Raw genomic sequence first — 27,693 nt, forward strand, 5'->3', positions numbered from 1 at the left:
CCATTACTGTCACCTTTCTCAGGCGAGTCTCAGAGCTTTATCGTCTTTGTTCTTGGACAGATCAAATATTCACTCTGTCTCGGCCTTAATGTTTAACCGCGCAGGCCTTCTTTGGTTACAGACGAGTAAACAATCGTCATCACAGACATGTACAAAGATGTCAACAGAATGGGTGATAGTGTGTGTGTGTGTGTGTGTGTGTGTGTGTGTGTTAGAGAGAGAGAGAGACACACACACACACACACACACACACACACACACACACACACGTGACACACACACACACACAGAGAGATACAGACCCCTGTCAATACTGTTGGTGGGAAAGCAGTCAATTAGCAAATACAGTGAAACAAAGCTCTGCTGATAGACAGTGATTGGTATGGATGTAGATAAGATAATAACACACACACACACACACACACACACACACACAAACACATTGGACATTTTCTCTCTCCAAAATGTGCTAAATAACCTTCTAAAACCTCGATACTCGTGTAGGTCTCTTTTTATCTAGTCTTTTCGCAACACTGAGCGGGTGTATCGATTGTCCATATCAATATTTACAGAAAATGTATCAATTTTCTGTAATTTTTTGTATGAAAAAAAAAAGATCTGTATTATTCCACAGCTCTTGAGTTACACTCCCACATATATTCCTGGCAGTAAATAGCATTATGATGCAGGTTTACAGTCAATCCTCGTGGACACTCCCTCCCTGTTGTGTGTAGTGACATATCCAAGTGTGGGCCATGGCAAAACAAGGTGTGGCCAGGAGGACCAAGAGCCATGAGAACAGAAACGCCACACTGCTATGATGCAGAACAAATATTTGCTGATAACGAGGCGACCGTGCTCGTACAATATCTAGACATCTGAGCTTATCAAAGGCAGAACGGAGTCATTTTGAGCTGCAAGTCCAGCTCATTTCTGATCCGGCCTCCCATTAAGGCAGTAGTAATGGAGCTTCCACTGGTGTCTGTCCTAATTCTGGCAATCATATCCTTTGCACCAGGTAAGGCTGAATTACAGTTTTTCCAATTTTTATTTTTTACCCTGATTTTTTTCTCTCCAGTCGTATGGGTTCAGACCAATGTTCACTTTAATTTGTCAGTTTATAGAATGAATTGTAAAATCGAATTAGCCATGCCGATATATCTCAGTGTATTCTAAATGGTTTCAGAATATTTTTTAAATCTTTTACCGTATTATTAATCTGTGAAGCACTTTGAAGTGCCTCGGTGTATATGAAATGTGCTATACAAATAAAACAGCCTCAATGCCTTGCCTAATGTATCAGTCATGTTTTTGTGGGGATAATAATTACACTTATGGGTACATTTGAACTGAAATGTACTATTTCTCCTGTCTTTCCAGATTACGTTTGCAGCCAGGAGATATACGCCTCGGAGAACCCCTTACCTGTAGGCAGCAACCTCACGCTTTCCAGCCAAACCGCAGTGACTGTGGGGGGGTTATGGCTACACGATACAGATACGGTTGTATTAATAATAACAGCAGGGAGCATTATCGTAAGTAATGCTTGGAAAGACAGGATCACATTCAATTCTACCTCCTCAGAATTATCCATAAGGTCACTACAGCTGTCAGATTCTGGACTCTGGAAATTAGAGGAAATGAATAGTTTTAGTGCTGAGTTAACACTGTCAGTCCAAGGTAAGTTCCAATTATAATTATAATTTGCTTACTCATTAATATACTGACACATATTCCCTTGCATTCTACTGTACTCTCTCACTCACACACACACCTACACACACCTACACACACACACACACACACACACACACACACACACACACACACACACACACACACACACACACACACACACACACACACACACACACAGAGAGAGAAAGAAAAGAGAGAAAGAGAGAGAGAGAGAGAGAGAGAGAGAGAGAGAGAGAGAGAGAGAGAGAGAGAGAACCATGCAACCTCTCTCTGTGGCTCTGTTTCTCTCCTCTCTGTATTCCGGCACTGTTATTGTGAAGTTTTCAAACATTCATTACGCCACAATGACAAGCTAACATTGAACTTATGCCGTACTCGTATCTTTACAAAGTTGATGCTTTGTGCTTTTCAAGACACCTTTGCAAAGAATATATAGCAGGGTGTGAGTGTGGGTTATAGAGCCAGTGGTCAAACCTCTCCCCAACGCCTCACAGAGGCTAGCCTGGTAAACCAGCCCGTCATGTGAAGTCACATTTCATTTGGTTCTGCGTGACGGTCTGGCCCCAACTCTTCACCCAGTCTTTAGCAGGGGCGGGCGTAGTTGCCTTGACAGACAACTCCTTCAGCCAATCAGCGTCGGATACAGTCAAACCCAAATCCACTCGGGAGAATGGCAAAAACAGAAGCCGAGAAACTCCGCGGTTGCGGCGATACTCCTGTACTTGTTTAATTGTTGTTATTGAGTCTATTTCTGCAATAACTGCACTTTATGGCTGTTTAAACTAGATAAAAACGCTGACATGACTCCTCCAGACGATCAGGCAAGGAGGCGGCCATTATTGTTTTGTTAGTGCAGTGCTAGTAGCGTTCCTGATTGGCCAATTGGCCGCTGTCAATCACAGCGCAGTCGCTGATTGGCTCTTCCGCTCTGCAGCTTCTGCTAAACCCCCCCACTGGCTTTGGGGCCAGACAGTCTCGCAGAACCAAATGAAATATGAGTTCATGTGACGGGCTGGTTTACCAGGCTACAGAGAGGCTCTAGTGGCAGATGCTCAAGCCCATGGTTTTTTTTTAGCCTCCTTGTTTGCCTCCCATGCCGGAGGTTGCAAGTTCGATTCCCAGCTGTGGGTGTTACACGAGTACAAAACTGCAGTGTTGCAAACACCTCTTTGTTGTTAATGCGATCAGTCATGTTCTCTCTTCATCCACAGAGCCTGTCTCCAACGTGACCTTGAGGGCAAATGCAGCCGACTTGGTGGAGTTCAACGATACAGCGGTTCTTATCTGCTCTGCCAATGGCTCCTCCCTCTCTTACCTCTGGTTGAACCGCAGCGCTGAGGTTTCAGCCAGTCAGGGGGTTCAGCTCAGTGATGGAGGCTCCACCCTCACTCTAGTCAGCGTGACCCGCTATGACCAGGGACCGTTCACGTGCAACGTGTCCAATGGTGTCAGCAGTGAAATCAGTCAGCCTGTACATCTGAACATTAGCTGTAAGTTTGCACTGAAAAGGGGGGGTACGGTGGTGCAGTGGTAAGCGCTGTCGCCTCACAGCTCAAAGGTCCTGGGTTCGATTCCCACCTGGGACGCTGTGAACGCTGAAGGAATGCGTGCCCGTCCGCATGTCCTCGAGTGCCCACCGCAAAAAGGGCCTTTCTGTGTGGAGTTTGCATGTTCTCCCCGTGCCTCCCGGGGGTTTCCTTCATATAGGAACCCCTTCACCAAAACATGCAATATCCTGGTCGCTGAAGTGGTGCCTCCTCTGGTCGTGAAGGGCGCCTGTTCGGAGGGAGGGGAACTCGTTGGAATAGCGTGAACCTCCCACGTGCTATGTCCTACCGGTGAAGCTTCCTCTGTCAGGTGAAAAGAAGCGGCTGGCTAACTGCCCATGTCTCGGAGGAAGCATGGAGCCAGTTTTCGGCTCTCCCTAGATCGGCAGAGGGTGGAGCAGCAACCAGGATAAATAAATTAAAAATTAGCACTAATAGGGCATATTCTCACACTATTCTCCCATCCATCCTTAAATCAACGTTCCTCTTGTTCCTTGCCAGATGGCCCCAGTGACCCAATCATGACGATGCCCATGAAGGGGGTCTACAAAGCGGGATCGAACATCACACTGTCGTGCTCGGCGGAGTCCGACCCTCCGGCGACGATCCAGTGGCTCTTTGACGGGATGTACATGGACAAGGCTGGCCCTCAGCTTCAAATGGAGAAGGTCACAGCAAGCCAAACAGGGAGTTACAGCTGCTTATTTCACAACACAGTCACATCCAGGTCCAGCAGCGTGAGTGAAATGATCAGGATTGTAGGTAAGGGTTTGATGTATTTCAGACTGTGAATTTGGTCTATAAAGTGTGTAGACTGTAAATCAAGCCCGGATTAGCAACTATATGGGCAGGGTGAGTGCCCTGGGGCATCAGCTGCCTCGGGGCATCGGCCAATTTTAAAGCTAGAGCGAAGGTACTGATATCATATGAAACTAGAAGACCTAAAGGCAGTGATACTAAACTTGCGGCCCGCGGGCCGGCGCCCCCTGTGTGGCCCGCGATGGAATTGCAAAAAAAAAAAAAAAAAACATGCACCTGAACGCAACATGCAAGATACCCGCTGAATAAGTGTCCAAATGTTCGTGTCATTCTGGCCAATACTCCACTTCTGTTTAATAGCATTTCAGTCTGGAATATGGAATATCTTTCAATAATCTATGATTTAGCTGCTAAATTTGTCAAATACCGCCGTCTGCTTTCTACCCCGGCACTTATGTATGTACTTAACCTAACTTAACCTAACTAACTATCCGGTGTGCACAACATTGTCAGACTAAACTCCGGCTGACACCCCAAAAACCTACAATCCGCTACAGAAAAATGTATATTGTTTGTTTATTAACTGGCCCCTGGCCTTCTATCATTTCACGAAAGTGGCCCCCGGGCAAAGTAAGTTGAGTATCCCTGACCTAAGGCATCCATTGATACTAGGGGTGTCGCGATACACTCAGTTCAATCACGATACGATACACGATATTGGGTTCACGATAACGATACGATATGATATTTTAACAATATTTTTTTGCGATCGATTTGTAAGTTGATGGGGCATCCTCCACGCTAATTTGAGTAATTTCACCATTTTCATCCTCCGTGTCTGTAACGTCCCTCGTCTGTTCAAACAAAGCTATGAAAAGGAGAGCGAGCATGCAATCAGATGCAGATCAGTGCCACCATGTTCAGCTGCTTTTTCTCGCGATATGAGATTTCATCTCAACGATACATATTGTCACGTTTTGATATTGCGATATATTGTGGGACGATATCTTGTGACATCCCTAATTGATACCAACCGTGACATGCTAGCTTGTCAGCAAGGGGGTTACATACCGCTCCAAATTTAGACAACATTTTGGGAAGGGAAAAACGGACGTAGCCATATTCAAAGGGGTCCCTTGACCTGTCACCTCTAGATATCTGAATAATAATGGGTTCTATGGGTAAATTCACTTTGTGTGTGTGTGTGTGTGGGGGGGGCACTTCAAGTCTGGGTCACCCTGGGGCATCACACTGTGTTAATCCGGCCCTGCTGTAAATAGGACACTTCTTAAGTTTGTAGGATATTACCCATTCAGGTAACCCTTGCTTTTACAGTCCGGTAATTACCAGGTATTTACCTGGTAATTAGAAGTATTTACTGGGTAATTACCTGGTAATTACCAGGTAGTTACCTGGTAGTTACGGGGTAATTACCTGGTAGTTACGGGGTAATTACTAGATATTTCCCTGACAACTACCAGGTATGTTTTATATTTGTTATTATTATGTGTAATTACCAGGTAATTACAGTAAAAGATGATTTTTGCTAGAGGGCCAAGGTCCTGCTAAAGACTCAATCAAATGTTTCTTCTCTCTCTCTCTCTCTCTCTCTCTCTCTCTCTCTCTTTCTCACTCACTCTCTCTCTCTCTCTCACTCACTCACTCTTGCTCTCTCTCTCTCACACACACACACACACACACACACACACACACACACGCCACTGTCTGGCAGCAAGAGACAATTAGTTGGGGGCGATGTAAAGTATAGGGATTAGGGATGGGTATCGTTAAGGAATTAACGATACTAGTACTCTTATCGATACTGCTTATCGATCCGGTACTTTAACGGTACTCTTATCGGTACTTTTTGTTATTTTTACGAGAAAAAAATCCAGAAACAAATGGGACTGGTTGTTGTCGGTTCTTTTTGTTATTTTTAAGAGGAGAAAGGGGGGAAAAAAGAAACAAATTAACCTGGTCACAGTTAGGTGGCACTCATTTATCCTTTCCTCATTCATTCTCCCACTAGCACTAGCTTTAACAAAAAAAAGTAGCAAAATCTTAATGGGTGCGTTTTTATTATTAATTTAAATATCCTAAAATATCCTTCTACCACACTGTGCCAATAGCAACATTCAGCTAGGGAAACTGAAAGCATAATAAAAAATAAAGCAAGACAGTATCTGCCTGCTGTACTTCCCCCCAAATCACTAAATAAAAATCCCCCCTGCTCTGAAAGTAACATTTCTGAACGACAACTGAGATGATGACCGTCACCTGCCGATTTATAGCAGACTGTATTTATAATGATGAACACACCCAAACAGCGGGGAAATCTTTCAATAATCTATGATTTAGCTGCTAAATTTGTCAAATACCGCCGTCTGCTTTCTACCCAGGCACTTATGTATGTACTTAACCTAACTTAACCTAACTAACTATCCGGTGTGCACAACATTGTCAGACTAAACTCCGGCTGACACCCCAAAAACCTACAATCCGCTACAGAAAAATGTATATTGATTGTTTATTAACTGGCCCCTGGCCTTCTATCATTTCACCTAGTAGTTACCTGGTAGTTACGGGGTAATTACTAGATATTTCCCTGACAACTACCAGGTATGTTTTATATTTGTTATTATTATGTGTAATTACCAGGTAATTACCTAGTAATTACCGGATTGTAAAAGGAAGGGTTACCCATATCTATTCATCCAATTCAAAAAAGCAGTGTGTTTGAAATGGTATCACCCCTCCATTTCAGAGCCAATATCAGCCGTTGCGGTGAATGGTACCGGCGGGCCTCCTATACTGCATGACTCGTTCACCCTGCGTTGTGAAGTGACTGGACCTGCAGACTATATACGCTGGTGGATGGATGATCAAGTCGTCTCCACTAACAATGCAACAGTCCTCGATATGGACAACAAGACCTTGACTCTCAACTCGCTCCAGCATTCAGATGATGGATATTATCAATGTGAGGCTAGAAATGCTGTGAGCAATATGACAAGCAGTCCATACAGACTTCATGTAAACTGTAAGTAGCCTATCTATCTATCTATCTATCTGTCTGTCTGTCTGTCTGTCTGTCTGTCTGTCTGTCTGTCTATCTATCTATCTATCTATCTATGTATCTATCTATCTATCTATCTATCTATCTATCTATCTATCTATGTACATGTATCTATCTATCTATGTATCTGTATGTATCTATCTATGTATCTATCTATCTATCTATCTATCTATCTATGTATCTATCTATCTATGTATCTATCTATCTATCTATCTATCTATGTATCTATCTATCTATCTATCTATCTATGTATCTATCTATGTATCTATCTATCTATGTATCTATGTATCTATCTATCTATCTATCTGTCTATCTGTCTGTCTGTCTGTCTGTCTGTCTGTCTCTCTCTCTCTCTCTCTCTCTCTCTCTCTCTCTCTCATACTGTATGCACAGGGTTGGGTAGGTTACTTTTAAAAATGTATCCCATTACAGTGACTAATTACAGAAGCAGAATCAGAATGATAATCAGCTTTATTGGTCGTAATGTATGTACACACACAAGGAATATGAGTCTGGTTTGCGTTGATCTCAAAGTACTCACACCACCCCATGAAAACTCAAATCACTACCATAATCCTGTCTAATAAAAGACAGAATATATTCTCACGTTAAATTCCCACACACACACAAGTTCTTCTTAAACATGACACTATTTTCTGAGTTCCCATAAGTAATTCTCAAATTTTTCACATGTGTAAGATTTTTTTTTTTTTTTTGGTCAGATTACATGGATTTGTTTTCCTTTTTCCTTTTGCATCTAGATTATGTAATGCCATCCATGCAAAAACGTAATCTATTTACTCAACTGTTTGTTAAAAGATGGACCGGGGAAACCAGTGATCATGGGACCGTCCGTGTCCCTGACAGGACAACAGGTGACCTTCAACTGTTCCGTCTCATCATATCCTCCCAGCCACTTCAGCTGGTCCCTCAATGGCTCCCTGTTGGCTAACACCTGGGAGCTTGTGATTGGACCTCTGACCTTAAGCATGAGTGGGAAGTACGTCTGCCAGGCCTACAACAACATCACCGGCCAAAACAGCACTGCCTACAAAATGCTCACTGTTCTCGGTAACTCATAGTGCATTTTGTCATTAAATGAAGAATCATTGCAATATAATTTAATCGAGTCCCTCTGCTTAAATACTGTACATAGGTTGTAACTGTAACTACTTATTGAATGCCATTCTACAATTCTTACTTTTACTATCCCATTGACCCTATTTTATTTTATTTTATTTTATTTTATTTTATTTTATTTTATTTTATTTTATTCTATTTTATTCTATTTTATTCTATTTTATTTTATTTTATTTTATTTTATTTTATTTTATTTTATTTTATTTTATTTTATTTTATTTTATTTTATTTTATTCTATTTTATTCTATTTTATTCTATTTTATTCTATTTTATTGACTGTTTTTACGTTTAGGGAGATACTGTGTGATACTGTGTTATACTATGTTGTGTTATGTGGATATTTCATGCCTGAGTGCGAGCAACTGTAACTTGTCCCATCATTAAAGTCTTTCTGATTCTGATTCTGATTCTGAAACGCTGCAATCTTCTTCTTCTCAATCCCACAGCTCCAGTGACGAATGCGTCCGTAGAAATTATGGGTGCTCAGCCAATAATGAATGACACTTTCATTCTGACGTGCGAGACCGCTGGAGATGTGGAGTCTATCTACTGGATGAGGGATGGCTGGCCTCTGCATGCTGACAACAGACGAAACCTCTCCATGGACAATGCCACTCTGACCTTTGACCCTGTCCTGCTCTCTGATGATGGATACTACCAGTGTGTGGCTTACAACCCGCTCAGCAAGTTGGAGAGTAGCAACTTCACATTGCACGTTATACGTAAGTACCAACCTTGAGCCCTTATGCTATTGGTATCAACATGGAAGACTTTTTCAAACTTGCTTGTGAAAGAGAAGAGTCTGGAATTTGACCCAATACCATTAAAGGGAAGAACAAACACCCCCAACAAACACCCTCAAACACTTTACACTGTTAAAAAAACACACACACACAAAAACAGCAGCTATAGGTTCCTCAAAACGGCTGCTGTGAAATGGGTCCATTGGAGATGTACCTTGTGCAATTCAGGTCCATTCTGTTTTCGGTGGAGTTTAATAGCGGAAGAAAATTGCAACTGTCTAAAACAGCAATTAATGGTTGATTTGCATTGCTTTTTTTGCTGATTTCTCTAAGAAAACTATGATTTTAGGATTCAGTAATAGACTAAATGACGTACTGTAATAGTTTTTTTTTTTTGCAGTGCAGTATCAAAGACAAAGGGCTTCTTTCCAAATCCACTGTTTTTGCATCAACAATCAACAATCATGCAGGGAGAAACCGTGTCCACCGACAGTAGCCTCAACACATCACAATGCAATTCAGCCAGAAGACATATTATACTGCGTTTTGAGTAGCAGCGTGAACTCTTGCTTTTTCTGGACTGCTATCGCTATCGCTATCGCTCTCTCCACCTACGCATATAGCCCACTGCTGAAAGCTGTAGAAGGTGTAGAAAATGACTAATTGAAGAACAAGTAGACAAAGCAGGTTGTGGAAGTGGGGACGCCCAAAAAGTAAATTACAAAATCAAAAACTCCTGGAATGGATTGAACATCAAAGATTTCTGATATACAGTATGTGTCAAACTCAAGGCCCGGGGGCCAAATCCGGCCCGGCACCTCATTTCATGTGGCCCGCGAGAGCTATAGAGACAGTCCGCATGTCTGGAAACGCCCACAAAATGTTAAACGGCTGGCGCGCGAGTGGGGTAAAACCGCCCATATATCTCATGGGCTGACTCACCAAAAGACGGTGCTGCAGCTCTAAACTACATGTTTGGGGGTTCTAGAGCAGGACACAAGACGTCTGCTCAGATGTGCGTTTACTGCGGTGGTTAAATCCCCGATCGTGTCTGCCTGGGCTGGGCTATCAGCTAAATTCTAACTTTGCTGAATGGATAGAACGGGGGAATTTACCCCACCCTGACTCCGCCCCCAGGCTAACCCAGCGTCTATTGTGGGCGTTCCTAGAGCCTGTATGGGCGTTCCCAGACATGCAGACTGTCTCTATAAGAATACAATTTGCACAATACAATTCTTCGCAATACGGCTAAAGATAGCTGCTCTTAAATTGAATAATAGTTGTAAGCTGCTAGTTGTCTTGTTTGCCTTTGTTTTCCCTATAATTCTGCTTTCAGACCTATTTACTAAGTATTAAGTTATTACTAAAAAACTATAATAATTTAATGAGAGGCAATAATACAATATGATAACACGTAGGCTTGATTTATATGGTGTTATTACATTTACAACCGGCCCTTTGAGGGCAACCATAATGCTAATGTTGCCCGGGATGAAATTGAGGTTTGACACCCTGGTGGTAAGAATATCCAAGGGTGGAATTTTCAACGTTCTATTGCACCGTATAAATGGCTTGACAGTTGTGTGAGCAAGTATTCTGTGATGTTATCTTAACATTTTAACGTGTTTAGATGGACCGGAGAAGTCGGATATTACAGGACCAGAATTAGCGATGGCGGGGCGCAGTGTCACTCTCAGCTGTTCAGCATCATCATATCCTCCCAGCCGCTTCTACTGGTACTTCAACGGTTCAACGGGGCCGCTGGCCAATACTTCGGAGTATACGACCAGTCCTCTTACCTTAAGCATGAGTGGGAAGTACATCTGCATGGCCTACAACATTATCACCGGCAAAGACAGCACTGCCTACCACATGCTCACTGTCATCGGTGAGTATGGAGAACCTTTGTTATGTTTCTGTAGATGTTTTTTCCTCATGATCAAACGGGATAGTTAGTAGCCCAGCAAACAGCTAACAATAATTAGCTATTGATTGATTGATTGATTGATTGATTGATTGATTGATTGATTGATTGATTGATTGATTTTGTTCATGCATCCAAAAGCACATGCAGATTCATAGTTGAAATTGCTGTTGTCTTACAGCCCAAATAACAGATGTACAAATAGAGACATCAGGGTTCGCCATAAACGGTTGGCCATACATGCTGAGCTGCAATGTGACGGGATCTACTGGGCATGTTTATTGGATGAAGGATGGCGAGCGGCTGTATGCGGACAACAGAACTGTTTTCTCTACGGATAACGAGACAGTCACATTCAACCCACTGGAACGTAATGACACTGGATACTACAGCTGTATGGCTGTCAATGCTGTGAGCAACATGACCAGCAGCGCTCCATATAAACTCCTTGTGAACTGTGAGTATTCAAATCACAAAGATGTATGCTAGGTGGCAAATTTAAAAATGTATGGGGTCATTTTATAGTGCAGTGGTTCTCAAACCTTTTCACATCGAGGACCCCTAAACTGACACAAATTATTAGACCATGGATGATGGACCCCAATTTGATAAGATTTTGTCCCATCGGATAAGATTTTGTGACAACCCTCCCACTCTCCATGGCCCTATCTTGGGAGCCTGTTGCGGTCGTTATGCTGATTGGGTGCACCTGGGCCCGGTGTGCTCTTTGGGCTTTTAGAGAAGACCTTCAGATGATTGAAGTCTCTCTCCCTCCTCACTGATGTGCCTTTTGTTTAATGTAGTTTGTGTTGTCTAGTTATTTGTCATAAGTTTTTGTTTTAACCCCAACAAGCACAGGCTCCTGCAAGAAAGGGCCAGTAGAGTGGAAGAGTCGTCACACTTTTATGTTTTATTGCAAAAAGTGTATGAAACCCATGACCAAAATAGTCATTCTACCATTGTGTTACTTAACTTACGGATGGAATTCTAGTTAAAACAAATGATTGCCTTTTTTCTGGGGGACCCCCTGGAACCCCCTCAAGGACCGCTGGGGGTCCACGGACCCCACTTTGAGAACCACTGTAATATAGAGGCCATTTACACCTGGCGTTAACATGTGTTTTCTGTGATCAGATTGCAATCAGATTGTGTTTTATCACTTGAAAGTACAGGTGTAAACTAGCCTGGGTAAACCCAGCCCCCACGTGACCTGCTCTCTGAGAGCAGGTCACGTGGGGGCTGGGTTTACCTAGGCTAGGTGTAAACACCCCTAAAATGCATTGAAGAAGGATTGCAATCTGATCGGCCAAACCACCTCCGGAGGTGGTCAGGGATGCATTGTGTACACATTGAACACAAGTGTAAATGCAATGTCTCCTCTCAATCTGGATACAGCAACTTTATGCGGATTGAGAGGACACCCATTTCTGCAATCTGATTGCAATCAGATTGCAGAAAATGCATGTTAACGCCAGGTGTAAATTGAATCAGGCTGAAGTGATAAAATACAATCTGATTGCAATCAGATTGCAGAAAACGCATGTTAACGCCAGGTGTAAATGGCCTCATTGTGCATTGTCCTGAGCTATTTAAAGGTGATGATGTCGTATACAGGAGCCTGTGCTCAAAATCTTCTTTGTCGTTACAGTCGGACCAGAGAAACCCATCATTTCTGGACCAGCTGTTGCTGAGACAGGACAGCATGTGGTCCTCAGCTGTTCCGCCTCCTCAGTGCCTCCCAGCCAATTCAGCTGGTACTTCAGTCCCTCGATGGATAGATGGATGGATGGACTCAATTCCACCCTGGTGGCCAATACGTCCATGTTGGAAATCGGCCCTCTGTATGTAAACATGAGTGGAGAATACACCTGCATGGCCTACAACAGTGTGACTTCTTCAACCAGCATTGACTCGGTCCATCTCACAGTCCTTGGTAAGACTACCTTGTTTTGCTTGACATGCTTTTGGTGCTATTTTCAAATGATTATGCATAGCAATGTAAAACAAATATAGTGGGTAACGCTTTAGAATACAGCCCGCAAATAAGCATGTAGTTATAGTATAACTACGGGGTACAAGGAGTGAATTCACTCCTTGTACCCCGTAGTTATACTATAACTACAGTCCTTGTACCCCGTAGTTATACTATAACTACACTCCTTGTACCCCGTAGTTATACTATAACTACACTTCTTGTACCCCGTAGTTATACTATAACTACACTCCTATACCCCGTAGTTATACTATAACTACACTCCTTGTACCCCGTAGTTATACTATAACTACAGTCCTTGTACCCCGTAGTTATACTATAACTACAGTCCTTGTACCCCGTAGTTATACTATAACTACACTCCTTGTACCCCGTAGTTATACTATAACTACACTTCTTGTACCCCGTAGTTATACTATAACTACACTCCTATACCCCGTAGTTATACTATAACTACACTCCTTGTACCCAGTAATTATACTATAACTACATTCCTTGTACCCCGTAGTTATACTAAAACTACAGTGTGGTACCCCGTAGTTATACTATAAGTACAGATCTTGTTACCCTCTAGTTACAGTCTAAATTCACTCCTTGTACCCCGTAGTTATACTATAACTACACTCCTTGTACCCCGTAGTTATACTATAACTACAGATCTCGTTACCTTCTAGTTAAAGTTTAAATTCACTCCTTGTACCCCATAGTTATACTATAACTACACTCCTTGTACCCCGTAGTTATACTAAAACTACATTGTGGTACCCCGTAGTTATACTATAACTACATATCTTGTTACCCTCTAGTTACAGTCTAAATTCACTCCTTGTACCCCGTAGTTATACTATAACTACATGCTTATTTGCGGGCTGTATTCTAAAGCGTTACCATATAGTGATCTAATTAATTGATGAAGCTATTACCTTCCCCAACTGTGCTTTGTGTCTACTACAGAGCGCATTGAGTCAGTGATGGTCAAGCGCAACACAATTCCAATAGCCGGTAAAAAACTAACTTTGACCTGTGAGGTGACTGGGCTCTTTGATGCCATCTATTGGATGAAGGACAACGTGCACCTCGTCACAAACTCCACCATCAACTCCACCATCAACTCAAACATGTCCTATTACAGTCAAAACAACTCCCTGCACTTCAGTCCAGTGACAGTGGACAATGATGGGACCTATCAGTGTGTCGCTATCAATCTCGCCGGTCAGCATAAAAGCCCTGAATACGAGCTACTAGTGAACTGTGAGTATTTCAGATTTACTATGTTTTTTTTTGTACTTTATTGCAAGATTTCAGTTTATTTTTTACATAGATTTACATCAACTGTTTATACTTATACGTAACATTCTTACAATATTTTATGTATTTTTTATGTGAGAAAAGAAAAAGGACAGTAATATACAACATCCATGGTAATTGTATTGAAAAAAAACAACAACAACAACAATACTTTAAATAAAAGAGAAAAAAAATACTTGCATGCATACTCACATACACACAGTCACACATATACACGCTTCCGCACACATAAGGAAAATAAACACACACACACACACACACACACACACAAACACACACGCACGTACATACACACACACACACACACACACACACACACATACACACACGTGCATACGTACATACACACACACACACACACACACACACACACACACACACACACACACACACACACACACACACACACACACACATTGATTTGTTATGTTGATGCAGAGAATAAATGCTGATGAGAATACATTAGATTTTGGATTTTTTTTTTTTCATCACCAGTTTTGCACCAAAACACAGTAAGATTCTGTACATTTTACTGACTGTATAGGCTACGTGTCGCACTGTCCCTATACAGATGGCCCTCTGAGTGTGGGTATCGACGGCCCAGACTCCGTACAACTGTTTTCAGTCCTCACTGTGTCACTGACGTGCCATGCCGACTCTCGGCCAGTCAGTGAGTTCGAGTGGTTCTACAACTACAAACCATCGGCGGTTCATATTGGTTCTGATATCACTCTCTGGGCCACCAAACAAAACGAGGGGAACTACACATGCAAGGCCAGGAACCCCGTGACCAACATCTCAATGAGCCACACTAAAGCCTTCACCGTCATCATCAGTGAGTCTTTGTTTTGATGTCGTTCCTACAGTATCCCACTAATTGCTTCACTAATTGGTTTGGAGAGTCATATTGTAATATCTGATGAGCTCGAGAATAAATATAAATGAAAACATTTGATGGTGATAATCGTTCAGAAATTTCATATTTTTGCCAAATCTTAAAGCAGCTACGAGCAACTTTTTCGATTGTTATTAAACAGTATAAATTTAATATCAATGCATCACATCTTACCTCTAATAGTCGACGAGACCAACGCAGACTAGTCTCGCTTGAACCCCGAGTGAATCGGCCAGTGTTAGTGTGTCTGTAGCCAGGGCAGATCAGGAAGTGAAATGAAACGGTTTGCAGCAGCCACTTCGGCCATAACCACAAAATAACTTCCAAAAAACCTGTTAGAATATAACGAGAGATGTTCCCGCGAGTATGCGTGGCGTTCATATTGTTTATGTTGTGTTGCTAGGCAGCGCAAACGGCGTAGGAAGGCAGCTGCGTTTCACTTCCTGGTTTCACTTCCGCGTTTCACTTCCGGGTTACCCGGTCCGGTTGCTCTAGAGAGCCCCCTGTTGACGCGAGTTTAGACAGACTATAGACTTAATAATCACCTAAGGGAGCAATCTCAGATACACACGGCTTTGGTCTCGTCGACTATTAGAGGTAAGATGTGATGCATTGATATTAAATTTATACTGTTTAATAACAATCGAAAAAGTTGCTCGTAGCTGCTTTAAGCTAATTCAAAACTTCAATAATAGTGCAAGATTGATACATTTTACACTAGGAATATTTTTTTTTCATACAAGTTCCACATAATAGTGAATATCCCCCTAATGGATCTTCTCCTCACTTTCCTCTCCATCACTTTCCTCTCCGACACATGTCCATTCCTCTCAGACAACGCCCTCCCACTCCAGTCCCAAGGTGGTGTGATGCTGCTGGCTCTGTGTGCCTGGTCTCTCCCTGCGCTCAGTGACTGGCTGTGTCACTGATGACTTCCACAAATCCAGTAGGACGGAAAGGCCTCTGGCTCCCTCTACAGTCCATTTTACAAACTTGACTTGGTAGGCATAGTCAATATTATGAGATGATTTTGTCAAGGGACGCAGGGTCTTGGGACCACAGGGGACCTTGAGGGGCTTCCAGCGGGTCCCCAGCAAATTTGATGAATTGATAAACTTCACCATTAATTAATTGACAAGAAGTTAAAACAATTAGCAGGGGTCTCAAACTCAAATTACCTGGGGGCCGCTGAGTGTCCAGTCTTGTCACAAGGGGGCCACTTCATGTATTTAAAAAAAAAGAGAGAAAAATGCAACCGTTCGAATTCTCAACATTAACAATTCATTTTTTTTAGGGACAATGCACATTACTAAATTAGGCAGTGTTCATTTCAACTGTCCCTTGGAACTCCAGCTAGAATTAGAACTGATGATAAATGTCACTTGACAGCTCAGTAATCCGCTCTTCCACTGTGTTGGCTGAAAGGCTGATCTTGCTTAAGTGACTTTTTTTCTGGACAGACGATATAACATATAACAGAAGAGTATTGGCCAGAATGACATGAACATTTGGGAACTTATTCAGCGGGTATCTTGCATGTTGCATTCAGGTGCATTGTAAAAAATAAAAAAATAAAGCAATTCCATCGCAGGCCACACACTGTTACAGTATCTTTCTACATACAATACAGATAGTCTTGGAATTCTGCAGATATTCAGACCAGATGGGTCTCAGACCACAAAATGCCATTAAGTGGGGGATCTGTGGGTCGTGGCCCCAATATAGACTAAATTAGGGGTGCTTGATATGAAAAGGTTTGAGAATCACTGCCAGTTGTTATAGATTTTGCTGGGAAAAGAATATTTCCCCCCAATGAAACTATGTTGTTACTATTGCCATTCTCATAACAATCACGTTTGCTTTCACCAAATTAAAGATTAACATTCTCATTGACAGTGAAAGGGAAAAACCTACGTCCTGGAGGCAGTTTGATAAAGTCTTTAATTTGTTTGCATAATTTTAGACTGGACAGAATGAAGAGCTGAATTATTCTAAAATATCTTCAATAGTTTTGGTACTTGCTGAAAACATTTTAACTTAACGCCTGCAGCTTATGTGTGTGATTATGCCTAATAATCTTGTCAAATGATATTATGTGTAACTCCTCATTCATTAAACATGAACACACAATTTCTTTTCTTTGAGACTTTATTGAGGAGTACAACTTTTGTGCTGCTTCAATACGTTTATTCATGCAATCTTGAGTCTTTTTGGTGATAAAAAATAAAGTGAATACAACAATGAAATATTACGGTTATAGTGATGATTGCAAAATGGTGCTTACAGAACAAAGGATTGTGTGCAGTATTCAGATTGGGACACTAGGGGTCTTTCTAACGACCTTGTTCAATCCAGGAGGCTTGCAGGATGTCCTCTGATTCCCTGGTTTCCTCCTCAGGCACTTTTTTGCCACTTCCGGATTGAGACATGCAGCAATGGAGAAAAAAAAGGAACACACACACACACACACACACACACACACACACACACACACACACAGACTAAGTATACCGGCTCAAATATGATTAAAATGATAACTTAAAATTTTAAATTCACATTACATTGTCAAGCCAAGAAACAATACTACACTAATACTAAATAATATGTAGGCTAGTTATACTTGGGCTGTAAGCATAACTCACATTTCCTAGGCTTGCGGTAGCGTTTGACAGAGGGCTGACAAACGAAGCTTGCATTGATCCCGCCTCTTCTCCCTGAGTCACACAAAGATTTCAAGTTGCAAGGAAAACAGGGCAAGACTGACAATGCAGTAAAAGGTATAGTGATATAGTTATAGAAGTTATTATTAGTTTAGAAGCATTTTCTAATACAGTTACATTTTTTACTGCCCCTCAAGATAATGCAATGCAAACTATTACTGAAACAGAGAGGCCATTTACACCTGGCGCTAACATGCGTTTTCTGGATTGCAATCAGATTGTTTTATCACTTGAAATGCCAGGTGTAAACACCCCCAAAACGCATTGAAGAAGGATTGCAATCTGATCGGCCAAACCACCTCCGGAGGTGGTCAGAGATGCATTGTGTACACATTGAACACAAGTGTAAACGCAATGTGTCCTCTCAATCTGGATACAGCAACTTTATGGGGATTGAGAGGACAACCATTTCTGCAATCTGATTGCAATCAGATTGCAGAAAATGCATGTTAATGCCAGGTGTAAATGGAATCAGGCTGAAGTGATAAAATACAATCTGATTGCAATCTGATCACAGAAATCGCATGTTAGCGCCAGGTGTAAATGGCCTCATAATGTGCTAAAATAAACTGGCAAGCTAGATTTATATATATTGTCTCTTCACTATATGCCCTGGATTGCTATCACCTTTAGAGTCACACAGTCTCTCCTGCTCTCTGGGGCTGCTGAACGAATGCTTAGTTGTCACTGACTCTCCACTGGCAGAAGCTGCAACAGAAACAACCTTATTACACCTTAAAGGGGGGATGCGACATAAGTATTGCAATCAAAACTCAGCAATTATTAATGCATCATCAGACAGTACTGTGCAAAAGGTGTTATCCCCACGCCTATATAAACATACCATTAGTGACTGTGCTGCTGACACTCAAAGGCTGTGCATCCGTCTCAGGAACACCTTCGAAAAATGACAGCATCTGCATTAAAGTTACTTGGAAAATATGAAGTATTGTCTCATTCTGACAAAGTACACAATACCTTGGCTTTGGTCGATGAATACTACCAGTACAAGAATGTACAGCGAAAACATCTTTGATGATCCCATGCTGTGGTAAGACGAGTAGTATCCAAATATCCGTGTAGGCCTACGACTGTACAGTATGTGCACTAACTTCAGGTGCCTCTGAAGGAATGAAACGGTTGCTGTTGTTGTGGCACCTTATAAGGTTTGTGGGCTCACTGTGCAAGCAATGAGCTGTTCATTGCCACGATTCTATGAAGCATGTATTTTGTCTCCCGCATTTTTCCAGTGGTTTGCTGTGAATAAGATCCAGCGGAAAGATGCACCTTTGCCAAAACAACAGCTCACGCTGTTGAGTAACAGCTTGTATAGGCACGACAGTGTGAGAGTGTGGGACCACACATGATACTGACCTGACAAGCAGTGTTGGGCAAGTTACTTTCAAAATGTAATATACTACATATTAGTAGTTACTTTCATTTTAACAGTAATAAGTTACTTTACAATATTACTTTCTGTGTAGAGTAACTAGTTACTTATTACACTACTTTTGCATTACCTTTGACCAAAACAACAGCAGCAGCAGAATGACATCGCCGCCCCGGAACCATCCCGAAAAATAATTTCAACCGCCTTGAAATCAGTGTAAACAATCTAAAATTCTAAATGTTATTCTTTTCCTTTCTTATTGTCATCTATAGTGGTTATTTGCATAAAAACACAGTTTGATTAGGAAATGATTGTATCTTTTTTTTTTAAATATGTGCTTTGATTTAATAAAATGTAACTCAATTTGTAACTTGAGTTACTTGACAAAGTAACTGGTATAATATGACTGAAATCCTATAAGTAATAAGTTATATTACTGAGTTACTGCTAAAAGTAATATATTACATGTAATATGTTACTTTTGTAATGAGTTACCCCCAACACTGCCTACAAGAAAGAATAAAATGAGCATTGAAATACCAAATATGCCCTTGTTCAACTCTGACTGCTGCTTATTCTGTGTTAAGAATTACTACTTTACAGCAGAGATGGGCACTTGAGACTTGGTGAATTGCACTTGAGCCGAATCAAGTCCCTTTTTTGATGACTTGCGACTTGACATGACAAAAACGAATTACTTGAGACTTACCTGGAACCTGGAAGTTAAAGACTTGAGACTTGACTTGAATGTGTTCGATTGAGAGGCATTTTTTTATATATATATATATATATATATATGTATATTATGTTTTGATTGAGAAGAGATAAATACTCTAAGTTTGTTATTTGTTTTTGTTTGATCGCATTTAAGTCTGGCTGTCAGTATTTCACTGTTTACAACTGATGGGGAGGATTTTTCTTTTATTATTGTTAAGAGATAAATACGTTTAAGTTATTTGTTTTTGTTTGATTAGATAGTCTGGCTGTCAGTATTTCACTGTTTAATACTTAGGGGGAGGATTTTTCTTTTATTGTGAAGAGATAAGTTATTTGTTTTTGTTGGATTCAATTGGCTGTACTGTTTAAAACTGACAAGGAGTTTTTGTTAACTGAGAAGCAGTTAAGCAATAAATAAGCATTTATAAAGTTATTTGACTTTTGTTTGATTACCTTTATTTAACTTGATTTAAATGATTATAATACAAATTTAAGTCATTGTCATACTTTTTGAACAGGTACCGTTAGATCATACATTTACCAATAATATCTGTATTAGACAGGTAGGGAATTCTAAGACTGTATTGCAGGTATGCATGTAGAGAGATAACAGTGGAACTATTATCAAAACAGTCATTCTCCTACACTGTTATTCATTCTCTCTAATTGTGATTATTATACAGCTGTGATTATCAACCTTTTTCATATCGGGGAGGGACCTCCAATTTAGTCCACATTAGACCCATGGACCCTTAACTTTGTGAGGTCTGTCTCTGAAAAACTCAAATTTTGTCATGTGATTTTGCCCTGAATTCTAAGACTGTTATTGCAGGTATGCATGTAGAGCAGTCAGTGGTTCTCAAACTGAAGTACACTTACCTCTATGGGTACGTCGAGGTACTACAGGGGTTAGATGAAACTATTATCAAAACAGTCATTCTCCTACACTGTGTTATTCATTCTCTCTCATTTTGATTACTATACAGCTGTGATTATTATCAACCCTTTTCATAGCAGGGATCTCTAATTTAGTCCACATTAGACCCATGGACCCTTAAATGTCTTGGTGAGATGTGTCTCTGAAAAATTTAAACCTGAGAATTTTGTCATGTGATTTTGATAACAGTGAATCTATGATCAAAACAGTCATTCTCCTACACTGTTATTCATTCTCTCTAACTAAGGGTTAATGCACGACGAGGTGTACATTATCACTTTTTAAGGGACGACGCGAGAGGCGTGAACCGTCCGAGGCGAAGCCGAGGATGGTTGCCTCCGCGAAGTGCATTAACCCGCTTATACCATGGTCACTTGCCAACAAAACAATAAGACCAGTCATTTATATTTCCATGTGTAATAAATAAAGCAATCTAAATGGCTAAATGTCTGTTATTCATACTGTAAATCAGTCTTCCACGAAATAAAATAGTCCCTCCCACCTCCACCACCCTCCGTTTTAAAGCCGACTCAAACGCTAACTTTATCACAGGAATGCGGGTTTAACGATGTTTTGCGTTCTACATTAAATGAAGACATTACCGTTTGGCCACTTGCTTTATTTTGTATGATAGATACGTATTGGCCAAGTATATCAACATTTAAGAGCGAATAGTTTCAGGAAGTGACGAGAATGGATTCAAGAATGCAGAGAGGTTGTCTCTCTCTCTCTCTCTCTCGCGCCGGGCTCGCCCCCGAGGGAAATCCCCTCTTTCTCGCTGAGAAGAGCCTGGTGACGCGAGGTTAGAAATCTCCGAAACGAAAATCAAAATTGTAAATAAGAGTTATTTTTGATAAACTGAGCACACAGGGGTGATTTAAATAGTTACTTTGACCGACTCAATTTTTTTCTCAACTTCCAAAATTGTCATATTAACCCTTAACGGGGGTATAGAGCTCAAACAGCTCTCTTGATAACACTGATGAAACTATGGCGCATTGATATGAATGGTGAACAGACCATTTGGCTGAATGACTTTACCAACTGTACATTATCACTTTTTAATGGACACCCTGCAGCCAATCACAATCGAGTATTCACTCAGACCATGGTATAATTGTGATTGCTATACAACAGTGATTATGAACCATTTTCATATGAAGGACCTCTAAGTCCACATTAGACCCATGGACCCCTAACTTGGTGAGATCTGTCTCTGAAAACTCAAATCAGTAGTTTTTTAGTTTGACATTAATGATTTTGTCCTGAATGACTGTATTGCAGGTAGAGAGATAACAGTGACACTATGATCAAAACAGTCATCCTCCTACACTGTGTTATTATTCAATCTCTCTAATTGTGATTGTGAACATGATGAACACACAAATACACTGTAACGTACAATTTAAGGAAAGTAATTCAATTGTTTCCACTTAGCAGTTAGCAATTGAAATGTTGAAGAGCGAGGTCGGTGGCGCTGTGGCGGTCTTCATTTTTGTTGTCGCGGGGTAGGCCCCCCCAATGTAACTGTTGTTCCCCCCTGTGCCCCCCTCCTGAAAATAACGTAGATCCGCCCCTGTATACCAGTAGTACAGACTTCACTTCATGTCAGCTGTCAGCCTGTCAATCAGCTGTCAATGCGGTTTGTTGCCACACAATAAACCAGCGGTTTGTTCCAAGCCAGTGTGATCCTTGACTCACTTTCACAAGGCAGCCAATCAGCGTTGAACAGCGAGCGACTGATGCCAGCGTAATTTCGCTCGAGTTGGGATATTTCATCTCGGGCGATGAGCGAATCTTCTCCCTATCGCTCTGTCTCTGTCGCTCGGACGCCCAGCGATTTTTCTCCCGGGCGAATATACGCTCAATCACTCGTTTGCATTGACTTTGTATATAAACTCGATGCCAGCGAAAAAATTGAATAGGTCGGTGTGAACGCAGCTTTAGGGGAACCCTGTACCGCCTGCCTGATGCCTCAAATACACTACCCAACTCTGACCAACTCTGAACATCTTTCACAGATTTTGAAAGACTGGGGAGTTTACACTACAAGACTTTTTCATTAAGATTTTTTATCACGACTGAACAACTGATTGAAATACACTATACGACTCAGACCGCCTGGAAATCACTGTTTGAAATACACTAGCCGATTGTCTCCATGACGACTTCCTCCAACTGAACATCGCCTCACCAAAACTCTCGCAAGAGCAAGAGTTAAGCCGTCAGCCCAGCATTGACAGACACTGAGAACTGTGTAAAAGCCCCGCTGTCAGGACTGCTCTGTGCTCATCTGCGACACACAGTTAGATTTTAATTTTAAAATGCAGTTCTCGGCTTACTACCACAGCTTATCGCCTATGATAAGCAATGTTATGCATCGAAATTAACGTTGTTTAATGGGATTTCAATCAGGAGAGACTAGAGACCAAAGGATGAATAAAATGATATTTATTACAATAAAGTGAATAATTTACTACAGAAAGAATGTTGAGAATAAAGTATTGTTATTAGTCTTTGGCGGTTAGACACCGCAGGGAGATGTTGAGAGAGCTGCACCAGCCCAGATCAGCATCCAGATATATCCCCCTGCAGTGTCTAGATACTGGTGGTGCTGGTGATCTCCTTCTGAGACTCATGATGACTCCTCCGACTGAAGAATGGGATAGGACTGCGATGACCGGGAGGAGAAGGGGAGGAGGAGGGTGCGAGCCTGACAGCAGCGATGATTGAAAGGCTGAATGAGACAGAAACAAGCATATTTAAGGAACCCGCCTCCAAGCAATTGGCTTACGACTGGGTTGTGGAGCAACGTGATAGGCTTACACTGGAGGTGCGTAGGGTGAGAGGTGATCAGAGCAGTGATGTGACACTATGCAATTGGTTAACAGAGACTGGGCGGCAACCAGCTGATTGTTCATTGAAACTCGGAAATTGACAGCTTATTATGATCTTGTGAGTAGATTGAAGAGTGGAGATATAAAGTGCATTAAGGAAGTGTAAAAGATATTATAGTCTTCCTGCTTGAACTTACGTTGAGAACTACATATGTCTTACAGACCCATACGCACTGGCGCTGTCAATTGGCCAAGCCTAGTGGCCAGCAATACATATCGTGCATTCCTTTAAAGGCTTTATAACTGGGGATAGCGTAGATAATTATTCTGTAACTTGCAAAGATATATTGTTATGTTGATAATGCACACAACTCAATAATGACATTGGCTGAGTTTCCCAACAAAGAAGCTTCTTAAGAGTTAAGAAGCTTCTTAAGGAGTTAAGAAGCTTCTTAAGGAGTTAAGAAGGCTCCAAAGAAGTGTTTCCCAAACGCCTTCTTAACAGTCGAGAAAAATAAAAAAAATAGAAGGCTCTTAAGAAGCATCTTAACTGGAGCGGCTCACTTGATGGCACTCTGAGCCCAGCAGTGGGCCACGACTCAGTGGTTGAGAAACACTGTTAACACCTAATCATGGTCATGTTAAACTTTATTAAACATTATTTATTTCAGACATGGACTGCAGTTCAAATTGCTTTATATACACAGCATACAACAAAACAGAGAAACACTACAGAATTTAAGCGACCTTGGGTTCTGTGAAAGGTGCTATATAAATCCACAACATTATAAAAGGAATCCATTCTGATTAGAGGAATATAGCCTACGGTAAAACATTTAAAACACAAGTAACCATACATACAGGGGAGATTTTCAAGTGTTCCCTAATTTTAAACACTAAAGGGTACATGAAAGAAAGGAAAATGGGAAAAACACAAGAGGAACAGTGGACACAAGTATCTCCTTTTGCCTGACGCGGCTGGATCTGCCAGTGTTTTGTCATTAAGAAGGTGTTAAGAAGGCTCCAGACCCTTCTTACAAAACCTTCTTAACGAAAGATCATCTTAGCGCTAAGAAGCTTTTGGGAAACGCAGCCTTCTTAACGGAGGATAATTGGAAGATAATTTTAGGCTAAGAAGCAATCGGGAAACGCGTTGGCTTCGTTGGCTTCTTACGGGAGCCTTAAGAAGGGTCAAAGAAGCTTCTTAGCGCTAAGAAGCTTTTGGGAAACGCATGCCTTCTTAAAGAAGCAATTGGGAAACGCGTTTGCTTCTTAAGGGGGCCTTAAGAAGGGTTGAATTAGCTTCTTTGCGCAAAGAAGCTTTTGGGAAACCCAGCCATTAACGTTACTTGGTCCGTAACTAACCGAGCGATGTTGAGCAGCCTACAGTTTCAGGCAGCTTCCCTGATTATGAAGAGCACTACAAAGTCGGGCATTTTTAATGATGTCCTCGTTCCAATCAGTTCAACTCAATAATGACATTATTTAACGTTACTTGGTTGTTAACTAACCGAGCGATGTGGCTGTTACTAGCAGCCTACTACAGCTTCTGATATGAAATGAGCGAGCACTGCAAAGTCGGGCATTTTTAACGATTTCCTCTTTCGGCTTGCAACCAAAGACACCTACGGTTAGCATTAAAAGCAGTATGAGTTGACGGGATTCTGTAAAACTTTAGTCCTTGCTTTGTTGATAGTGTAACAGACTGTTCAGTGTTGTGTTGTGTTCTATTGCGTGTGTGCGAGGCTGTGTATGTTCCCTCGAGTTGCGTAGAACAGGATATGTGGGGAAAAGCTTGTTATAACGTTACAGCCTGGCTCTATCGTTTATTATTTTATTAACCAAGTGTGAATAGGCGGACCCGAATACATTTTTTTTATTCACCTTTTGTGTACCGCCCATGGTACCGCCCTCCTCTGTTTTCATTGGCTGTTGATGGAACATTGAGTTGAGTCCAGTTGGGTTGAGTCGGTGGAGCAGTATACACTATGCCATATCAGCGGCTGGATTTCAAACATGTTTGAAATAATCGTGTGGCTCCGACTGGCGTCATCTGGCAGTTTACACTAGATGATTAGAAATCTGCACCCAGTTTACACTAACCGATTTCGGTGCTAATTGGTGCTAAGACTGCAAACAACTGGCCACATCTGGGGACAACTAGAGCCAACTAGAGCCAACTAGAGCCATCTGAGCCCAACTGGAAATCCTATGTAAAATCCTAGGAAATGTCTTGTAGTGTAATCTCAGCTTGAGGGGAGGAGCTGATCCTCAGGGTGGAGGACATGAGTTGGGTCTGATATAATTTTTTCGGCCTGTCTGGTTATGGTTTGTTGAAATAGCCTGAAGACTGGGATGCTGACAGACTTCCATGTCATGCCTGTCTGTACAGTATAAGTCGGCTGATCTGGGACATTTTTATGCTTTATTTTGCACATTTTTAAAAAGATAAACAGACAAAACGAAAACAACAAAACCACGTGCAGGTAGAGACATGAAATCTGTTCTTATAATTCTGCATACCTCAAAAAATACTGCGCTAGACTTAGAGCTTTCTGTTGCTCATATATAGTGCAAGATAGCAATGCACCAACAATGTGCCAGACCACACCTCATTTTAACACCACCACTCCATGACAGATGGAGATGCAAAGCTGTTTGTGTTGGACGGGATGGAAAACAAAATTGAGATGGCAACAGTCTGCATGTCCTGATGTTCGCAGAAGTATTCCTCCACTGGGGTTCAGTCCGAGCTCGACTGTCTCCAGTTCTCCACGGTGACAAAGAGGAAGATCACCACCACCTGCTCCTAGTGTGACAGGCCAGCCTTTAAAGTGCACACTCACATGCTCTACTCACCTTATTTCAATAAGCTACACCTGTGGGGCGCGGCACAGCTGCGACCCGCGTCCAAGCGCACTTGTTTCTCTCTTTATTTTTTGTTTAATGTTGTTTTATGTTTAATGTCGTCAAACGGTGAGCACGGGAATATGTCTACGTACAAGTGGTGGATTATTTGTTTTCTGTTCGGAGGTCTGTGGTTGCAAATTAGCTAAGGCTATAATCCGGCACATTTACATGCAAATGTTCATTAATGTAGCACTGTCCCTGAAATAAATAAATAAAAAATAAAAAATAAAAATAAAAATAAAAAAGTGCAACATACGCAACAGACACGCTGGAATATGGATTGGCGTGTGAACAAAGAATGTCGAGTGGGGAACACCCGCCCTGCACTCGCATACAGCAGAGAAGTTTTGCTTGAAGTGAGATACTCTGCAACTCAGGGGACTGCAGCACGGGACCGTGGCTTGGGCCTGACACCGGGGCTCCTAGCTGACATCCCGCCGGAGCTGATAAGACCACAGGGCCCCGTTCCAATACCCATACTTGTACTTCTTTCTTGTAGTATGTACTGCCGCTGCCCTCACAAAGTATGGATTGTAGTGTGCAGCATGCATGCAAAATGCATACTATTGGGACACACTACATCTGTCGTCACGTGAGCTTCCTGAACTCCGACCTCTTGCTCACTTCCGCCGACGTCCGCAGCGCCACATTTGAGTTTTTTTTTTTTTTTTTTTTTTTTTTTTTTCAATAAACAAAGTCTGGCAGTAACAAACAGTACATTATACAAAAAATTCAGACTAAACATTTACAAAATTGGAACAGACAATACAATAAACAAAATAAAATAAATAAAGCAAAAACATTAAGTCAGAGATCTAAACAGGAATCAAGATATGCATGTTTTGGTACACACCATGCTTGTTTGGTTTTAACATATTTCAAGGCTTTCTTAAAGTTAATTATCTCATTCATGAACACGCAGCTCAGTCAGTGCGACGTAACTCCAGTAGGTGGCGGTAATGCACAAAAAGTTGTTTGCCAACCGCCATAAAACATTAGAAGAAGAAGAAGAAGACATAACTTCCTGCTGCGCAAAGGATTGTGGGGAAGTTTGGCTGAAGCAGCATGCATCGATGCATACTCCGAAATAGGAGCTGA

At 41.5% G+C, this 27,693-nt stretch overlaps 2 protein-coding genes across 2 annotated transcripts; one reads left to right on the forward strand and one right to left on the reverse strand.

Annotated features, from left to right (window-relative positions):
- The first annotated feature begins 845 nt into the window (after window positions 1-845).
- ceacam1 (CEA cell adhesion molecule 1) lies at window positions 846-16,058 on the forward strand. The gene is made up of 13 exons (XM_083661281.1): window positions 846-1,018; window positions 1,381-1,680; window positions 2,910-3,188; window positions 3,747-4,007; window positions 6,769-7,044; window positions 7,900-8,151; window positions 8,668-8,943; window positions 10,595-10,852; window positions 11,070-11,345; window positions 12,537-12,821; window positions 13,836-14,132; window positions 14,761-15,024; window positions 15,919-16,058. Exons 1-13 carry the CDS (start codon window positions 964-966, stop codon window positions 16,011-16,013), a joined length of 3,174 nt encoding a protein of 1,057 aa, XP_083517407.1. The 5' UTR covers window positions 846-963; the 3' UTR covers window positions 16,014-16,058.
- Window positions 16,059-17,354: 1,296 nt separating this feature from the next.
- On the reverse strand, window positions 17,355-18,916 carry LOC310798728 (uncharacterized protein). The gene is made up of 5 exons (XM_083661282.1): window positions 18,783-18,916; window positions 18,649-18,702; window positions 18,432-18,512; window positions 17,727-17,798; window positions 17,355-17,496 (listed from the first exon to the last, which is right to left on the reverse strand). Exons 1-5 carry the CDS (start codon window positions 18,847-18,849, stop codon window positions 17,393-17,395), a joined length of 378 nt encoding a protein of 125 aa, XP_083517408.1. The 5' UTR covers window positions 18,850-18,916; the 3' UTR covers window positions 17,355-17,392.
- Window positions 18,917-27,693: the final 8,777 nt, after the last annotated feature.

Source organism: Poromitra crassiceps (assembly GCF_964638095.1).
Source record: "Poromitra crassiceps genome assembly, chromosome: 26".
Lineage (NCBI taxonomy): Eukaryota > Metazoa > Chordata > Actinopteri > Beryciformes > Melamphaidae > Poromitra > Poromitra crassiceps.